This window comes from Babylonia areolata, chromosome 4, assembly GCF_041734735.1.
Source record: "Babylonia areolata isolate BAREFJ2019XMU chromosome 4, ASM4173473v1, whole genome shotgun sequence".
Classification (NCBI taxonomy): domain Eukaryota; kingdom Metazoa; phylum Mollusca; class Gastropoda; order Neogastropoda; family Buccinidae; genus Babylonia; species Babylonia areolata.
This window is the reverse complement of record NC_134879.1, coordinates 28,165,836-28,173,943: the sequence shown is the minus strand read 5'-3', so window position 1 is coordinate 28,173,943 and position 8,108 is coordinate 28,165,836. Positions and strand designations below refer to the sequence as shown.

Here is an 8,108-nt window from a genome sequence, read left to right as displayed (position 1 = left end):
CTCACTTTATCAATGGAAACTGCTGACAACATGACTTCTCTCAAACAAATATCATTCGCAATATTCGGAAGCAGAAAAAAAAAAAACAATGCAAACGTAAAAAAGAGAAAAAATAAGAAATGTCACTGACACTATTACCACTAACAATGGAAACAATTCACAACATTCCAACTAACAATGGATATGCCATGGACAATGATAACAAAGGAAACATCACTGACAACATTCCTACTGACAAAGGAAACATCGCTGGCAACGTTTCACTGACAAGACCCATTCTGACAACAGAAACCTATCTACTAAGAAAGGAAATACTGCTGACAGCGTTACTAATAACGGAGACTATAGCAATAACGTTCACATCCAATAGTTTGTCGTCGGTCCAACAGTTTGTCAACATCAAAGTAACCTTGAGGTCAGTTCAGTTCAGTTCAGTTGCTCAAGGAGGCGTCACTGCGTTCGGACAAATGCATATTCGCTACACCACATCTGCTGAGCAGAGATCTGACCAACCCAACGCGCTTAGTCAAGCCTTTAAGAGAAAACAAAGAGCATAAACAAATAAATGGATACATCATTAGATTAATGAATAAGAAGATAAATGATCAAATGGATAAATAAATATATGAATGACTAAATAAATAAATGAATAAATGAATTACATTAAAAAGTTAGCAGACATATAATGATGTAGAATAAAATGCATGACAATAGGAGAGACGCTCACTCAGTCTGGCTCCGCGACTAAGCCATTATTGTCGTTAGTAGGGGGCTTAGTAGGTGGTGTCCTAAGTACGTTAAATCAGAATAGGCACCACTGAACACCACGGAAGTGACTCAGCAGCAGTGAAGGGTCTCCTCTGGTGTGTGGCCTCCTAGCGACCTAACATCGATGGTTCCCTGCGGACTGCCGACGTTGGAACTGTGACGGACGAACCCGGGTGTGGGGCGTGGGGGAATCTAAATGAGCGGAGTGGGAGTAATGCCACTGAAATGGTGCAGATAATGGGGCAACAACAAAAAAAAAAAAAAAAAAATGCATGACAATAAAGATTGTTTTTAAAAAGAAGGGAAAAAAATAGACTGAAACACAAACTGATGAAGAAACGCAGTTTACAAGATGCACGTTTTCTGAAAGAAACTGACAGGGCTCCATTTTATCCAGCTCTCGGGATAATCCTGAGCGGTGACGTGCTTGTAGTAGCATCGGCTGTAGCTGGTGTAAGCCATGGTGACACACTTGGGGTCCTTGCTGCACGTGTGCAGACAGTTGACAGGGTCCTCGCCAGCTGCTGTGTCATACATGTCATGGTCTTTGAGGTCGTAGCCTTTGTATTCCAGGAATGTGTAGCCCAGGGTCCATGAGCAGCCTGTGGCAACACAGGGGGGAAAAATAACAACATTCAGATTCATGTGTATGCCCAATCGGGAATGAGTGTGTACATATGTAAAAAAGAAAAAAAAAGAATTAGCCTTAACAAAAGAGAAAGGAAATGAAGTAAAATAATAATAAGAATGATAACCTTTGTCTCTCTGTCCTTGTCTATCTACAAATAAACTAAATCAAAACAAACCAAAAAAAACAAGAAACAAAAAGCAAAAAAACAAAAAAAACAAAAATATATATATATAGAGAGAGAGAGGATTTATACTGCAGGCAATTATGTAAGATTAATATGACTTACAACCAATGGCCAAACAGTTTAACATGTTGCTAAGAACATTGCCGTGCTCTATGGCACCTTTTCCCCGTTCTGTTCTGGTTGGCCATCCAAGAGGTATATACATTATTTTTCTTCTTCTTCTGCTTCTTTTTTTTTTTTTTTTTTTTTTAATTTTAAAGAATTTTCATTTCACAAAATTCTGGCTCCACTTCATGGTGTCTTTGCTGGCAAACATGAGGAACTGCGTGATGCACGTGAAACAAAAAAATGTGTTTACACTGTTCACCCGTGAGTCAGCAGGGTTCGGTACAAAATGCATGGCAATCAGTGCTGATACAATGTCCCCAAGATCCTGACTCGGCGGTCTTGAGCGCGGCAGAGCTCTGGTGTGGGTGGCAGATGGAAAAGCCCTGTCTGCTGCCCGACTCGTCCTCAGAAAGAAAAGATCTGAGCACATCACTCCTCTTTTGCAACATCTCCACTGGCTCCCTGTCTCACACCGAATAAAGTACAAGATCAGCACTCTATGTTATAGATGTATTCACAAAACTGCCCCTTCCTATCTCTGCGGCTGCCTTCACCTCAACACTCCATCTCGCTCACTACGATCGGCCTCGGATCCACTCTGTTTACGCATACCCAGATTCAAACACTCGACTATTGGCCGCCGTTCTTTCTCTGTCTCTGGACCTTGCAATTGGAATGAACTTCCTCTTTCGCTTCGTCAAGTTTCCACACTCAGCTCTTTCAAGTCTGGCCTTAAAACCCACTTCTTCCCAAAATAGCCTCCCTTGCCTGCCTCTTCCTTGTCTTTAGTTTCTACAGTTTTAGAGTTATGCATGCGTGTGAATGACCTTTGCGAAAGCGCTTTGATTTGTCTCTGCATAAGATTCAGCGCTATATAAATACCATTATTATTATTATTATTAACCCCCGCCACACACACACGTTACCCTGGGTACACTGCCCGGCCAGCGGTACAGAGACGCGATGTATCATCCTTCATTGTCTTGCGCTGTACCTCATTCCCATCCTCCACAATGTATAACTGAATTTAAGTATTCTCATACAAATTATTTACTTTCGATAATTCTTCTTTCTTCTTCTTCTTTTTTTTTTTTTTTTTTTTATTGCGTGTGACTTGGAGCGCAAACAGAGTAAAAGAGAGGCAGAGACAAAGGTTACATTCGCAAAACTGGTAGCAATAAACTGTCTACACTGTTGCACAACAATGTACTCATTGTTTTCACGGGGTTCTACACGCCGCTGCTCACACAGGCATTCGGTCCACTCACTGCTCACACAGCCGTTCAGTTGAAGTACTCACTGCTCACACAGCCATTCAAGTACTCACTGCTCACACAGCCGTTCAGTTTAAGTACTCACTGCTCACACAGGCGTTCAGGTAGTAATCAAAGAAGAACCCTCCTTGACACAGACACTGGCCAGAAAAACAGCCAGCCATGTACTCGGTGCAGTCACTGGTATAGGTGCACGGTTTCTCGATCCAAAAGTCTGTCCGACATCATTTCAGTGTTAAATACGTTTTATATCAGACATAATCTGAAATGAACAATACCACGATCTGAACTGGAATTCGGTGTGCAAATAAGCTATCAGAAGGAAAATTAATGGTCTTCTCTAAATGACGGAAGGAAGCCGTTTCATAATTCTCAGAATAAAACAGATGTTGTGACTGTAACGACTGGGAAACGGAGAGAGCAGAGAGATGGATCAGCTGAAGGAAGTAAGTTTTCAAAGGGAAAGGAAACATAATGGGGGGTTTTTGTGGGATTTTTTTTCATATTTATATTTGTCTCAGATTTATACCTAAACGATTCTGGCCTGTCTGTAAAAAAAATGATGGCACTGCTTTAGTCATGACCAGCCTCATCCCCTCCCACTTCCTTGAGGCCATCCCTCACACCAGTCTGTGAAATCCACAATGGCAGCTGTGTTGCCAACACACAAAATGGATGCCAGTTTCTCGATCTCTCGTGACTCACGGTTCAAGTTCCCACAGCATTTCACTAACATCGGGGCAGTCAGTGACTCCCTGTTCACTCTGTCTTGGGCTCGGAATAGGCAGGTGGGGCCCAGTCCTCTCCTTCATATATTTTAATCAATGAACCTTCCCCAACCGAGGTCAGGTACCCATTCACACCTGGGATGGCGTGGGGAAAATCGGAGTGAAATTCATTTCCCAAAGACTGAAACAGCACCGTACTGAATCAGGGCCTGGAACCTTGATCACTAGAGTCTTCTGACCAACTAATTACTGTCAGTTCGCTCCAAGACATTGGTGCATTTGTTAAATGACCACAGTTGTTGTTTTTTCTTACATAAACTATTGGTGCATTTATCAAGTGACATCAGTTTTTTCTCACACAGACCATTCGTGCATTTGTTAACTGACAACAGTTCTCTCACATAAACCATTGGTGTATTTGTTAACTGACAACAGTTCTCTCACATAAACCATTGGTGTATTTGTTAACTGACAACAGTTCTCTCACATAAACCATTGGTGTATTTGTTAACTGACAACAGTTCTCTCACAAAAACTGTTAGTGTATTTGTAAAATTACATCAGTTTTCTCACGTAATCCATTGATGCATTTGTTAACTGACATCAGTTTTTCCTACAAAAACCATTGGTGCATTTATAAATGATATCAGTTTTCTCACATAAACTATTTGTGCATTTGTTAACCAACACCAGTTTTTCTCACATAAACAATTGGTGCATTGTTAAATGACCTTAGTTTTCTTACAATATAAACCATTGGTGCATATGTTAACTGACATCAGTTTTTCTTACATAAACCATTGGTGCATTTTGAATTACCTCAGTTTTCTTACATAAACCATTGGTCCATTTGTTAAATGACATCAGGTTTCTCACATGAACCATTGGTTCTTTCTGTTAATAAATTACCTCAGTTTTCTCACAATACAAACCATTGATTCATTTGTTAAATGACCTCAGTTTTCTTACAGTTCAAACCATTAGTGCATTTATAGAATGACATGAGTTTTCCTTACAATATAAACCGTTGATTCATTTGTTAAATGACTTCAGTTTTCTCACAGTTTAAACCATTGGTGCATTTGTTAAATGACATTAGTTTTTCCTTACATGAACCATTGGTGCATTTGTTAGATGACATCAGTTTTTCTCACAACACAAACCATACCTGTGATGACAAGAGCGGAGCTGCGGGCTCCGGGCGCCGCCTCCTGCCCCATGACCGACGTCTGCCGCTTTCTGTGCATCCGACAGCTGCCCCTTCGTGGTGCGTCTGCCGCCGCACTGGGCGTGAACGTGGCCATCACGCACTGCGCTTCGGCCGTGCACATCACTTCGCATTCAATCCTGGACCTCGCGTCCCTCTCCCACAGGACGTCCTGCGTGAACGTGACATCAAATCGGGGCAGCGTCTTGAAGAAGGCGTTCTTCATTAGTTCGGGTGAGGAGGCTCCGGCCTCGGTCACGTGACTACCCCATGTCAGTGCAGCCATGACTAGCCACAGCGGCAGATCTCTGGTCGGTGAGCTCAGTTCTTGTTTTCTCCGGTGAAACATTTCTCTGGGTGCCAGCGCCCTTGTGCGAAAAGAAGAAGAAGAAGAAAAAAGGGAGGGGGATGTGGTGGGACGGGGGGATGGGAGGTGTCGGTGGTTGGGGGGGCGTGCAGTGTTTATCACTGATGAAAGCTATATCTATCTTCGCCCTTAAAAGTGTCGATACAACACGGAAGGGAAGAGGGTCATGAATAAATAAAAAATGAATCCTCATATTTGTCCACATTGTTTGAAGTGAATTCCAAACGAACACACTGTCTCTAAAAACGAATAGATTGAACGGTGTTTTTTGTTTGTTTGTTTGCTTTGTTTTGTTTTGTTTTTTATTTGTTTGTTTGTTTGTTGTTGTTGCTTTCATGAACTTGACGACATATAATATATTAGAGCCACTGGGAGCCACAAGGGATGTTTTAAGCCAATAGATATGCACACACACACACACACACACACACACACACACACACACACACACACACACACACACACACACACACACACACACACACACACACACACACACACACACACACACACACACACACGAGCGCGAGCACTTTCTTGTGACAGGACAGCTGCGGAAATAATATCTAAGTAAAGAATGATCACATGCATTTTAACATCGATTATTTCATTCTATGTTGACGGTTACCATGTGTTTCAAATCGGACTGACCAGTTAACTGATCAACATATGCTCTTTTGGGGAGTCCTGCCAGCCTGCTGGATATTCCTAGTATGTAAATCTGTATCACACTTAGCTAAGTAATACTGGTAAACTGCTCCCCTGAAACTGATGAAAATGATACTGGTCGCGCGACAGAACCTTGGGGAACACCATCTTTAACAGGCAAAGGCAGATGGAGACACTGAGAGAAAGACACACAGACAGGCAGGCAGACAGACAGACGGGCACAGACACAGACACAGACAGAGAAAGAGAGAGTACCACAAAACTTCCAGCAGAAAAGAAAATGAGTGCAAGACGTTTACTCACTCACAGGCGCAAAGAAAGATTTCCTCTCACGGTAACTTCTTTGCAGGGGATCGAGTTCGTCCAACAAAGAAAATGAACTGGACAGTTCTGCGCGCTCGGGTTTTATCCTGTCTTCCCTGCATATCAGCTCGGTATCGATCCAGTTGGAGCCCTCTCAATTAGCCCAAGTCAAACAAGTCTGACCAGTAAGAACGTGTCTTCGTGATAATGATGATGGATTCACGCATACACAACATAACGCTTTCAACGTTTTTTATTGACCGGCGGCTGGGCATAAAGAAAGGCGGCCGATAAGAGATAAGAGCTCAGGTCTTAACAATTCAGACACATGCGCATGAACTTCAACACTGTAATACTTCGAAGCCATCGATTCTCTTAGAAAGGGCGATAAGACAGCGGAGTGTTGGCCCGGTGCTAACGCGTCCGCTTAGAAACCGAGAGAATCTGAGCGCACTGCTTTGAATCCCACAGTCGCCAGTATTTTCTCCCTCTCCATTAGACCTTGAGTGGTGGTCTGGACGCTAGTCATTCGGATGAGACGATAAACCGAGGTCCCGTGTGCAGCATGCACTTAGCGCACGTAAACAACGGCAACAATATTTCTGTAGAAAAATCCACTTCCATAGGAAAATAAATAAAACTGCAAGCAGAAAAATACAAATTAAAAAGGAAAAAAAAGTGGCGCTCTCAGAGTAGCGACGTGCTGACCCTGAGAAAGAGCAGCCCGAATTTCACACAGAGAAATCTGTTGTGACAAAACCAGTAATATGACATAATATTGGCCAGTCAAATGAGGATTGCATCGTCCGACATATTCAAGACACAAGTTTCAACCCACAAAGAGAAAAGGAAAATCGCACTCAGTCTGATGTGCACCACTGCACCGTCTTCACATTATTGAATTATCTCCAGCCACAGGACAACACACAGGGCTGAATTTCTCTGACAAGAAAACACGTTTATTAATTACGTATAAATGCAAGTAAACGTGGGTTTGTTTGTTTGTTTTTGTTATTGTTATTGGGTTTTCTGTTGGAGTTTTTTTTTGCGGATTTTTTGTTTTGTTGTTGTTGTTGTTGTTTTGTTTTGGGTTTGTTTTTGTTTTTTGTTGTTGTTGTTGTTTTGGTTGGTTTTTGTTTGTTTTTGTTTTTTGTTTTTGTTTTTGTTTTTATTGGGGGGGGTGTTCTTGTTGTTTTTTTGTTTTTGTTTTTTTGTTGTTGTTCTGTTTTGTTATGTTTTTGTTGTTGTTTTCTTGGTTTTTTGATACATTGAAACTGTAATAATGATTCACGTTAGAAAACAGGAAAAAATAAAACCTTGTTTGCAAGAGTGAAAAAAAGTTTATGTGAAATGTGTGAATGCGAAAGGGTTATGATAAGCAACGTAGATGTTGTAGCTACCAAAATGCAAAGAAAATCGGTGTGGCGAGAGTGTGCTGATAAAATCTTGTAAAATTTATGGAAGTTCTATTTCGATTCTGTTGATTTAAAAAAAAAGAGGTATAATGATTAACTCGGTGATGGGTATTATTGCTTCGTTGATCATGATTCTTTTTCTCTCTTTTTTAATCCAGTTGAGTGAACGAATAATGGGGAAATACCATACTGTTTGGATGTGTATGTAAAAAACAAATTCCATACGATAGTTATCGGTATTCAGAGTCTTGAGAATTCTTTGGCGAACCTGAATGCAGACTGTTTCTGTAACAGTAATAACTGCTGCCCCACCAGATTAAACAGTGGATGTATCTAAAGAATGTGGTCTATATATTACAGTTCATTAGGCCTTATCTGTTTGAATTTCAACCTAATTTAGGAACAAACCATTTCAACTATGCCGTACTGATGTATGTAGATGCATGTACACTAA

General features: G+C 41.3%; 1 protein-coding gene across 1 annotated transcript; it reads right to left on the bottom strand.

Moving 5' to 3' along the window:
* Positions 1-844: 844 nt before the first annotated feature.
* LOC143281635 (uncharacterized) lies at positions 845-5,194 on the bottom strand. Its single transcript, XM_076586882.1, has 3 exons — positions 4,862-5,194; positions 3,051-3,179; positions 845-1,370 (listed from the first exon to the last, which is right to left on the bottom strand). Exons 1-3 carry the CDS (start codon positions 5,184-5,186, stop codon positions 1,114-1,116), a joined length of 711 nt encoding a protein of 236 aa, XP_076442997.1. The 5' UTR covers positions 5,187-5,194; the 3' UTR covers positions 845-1,113.
* Positions 5,195-8,108: the final 2,914 nt, after the last annotated feature.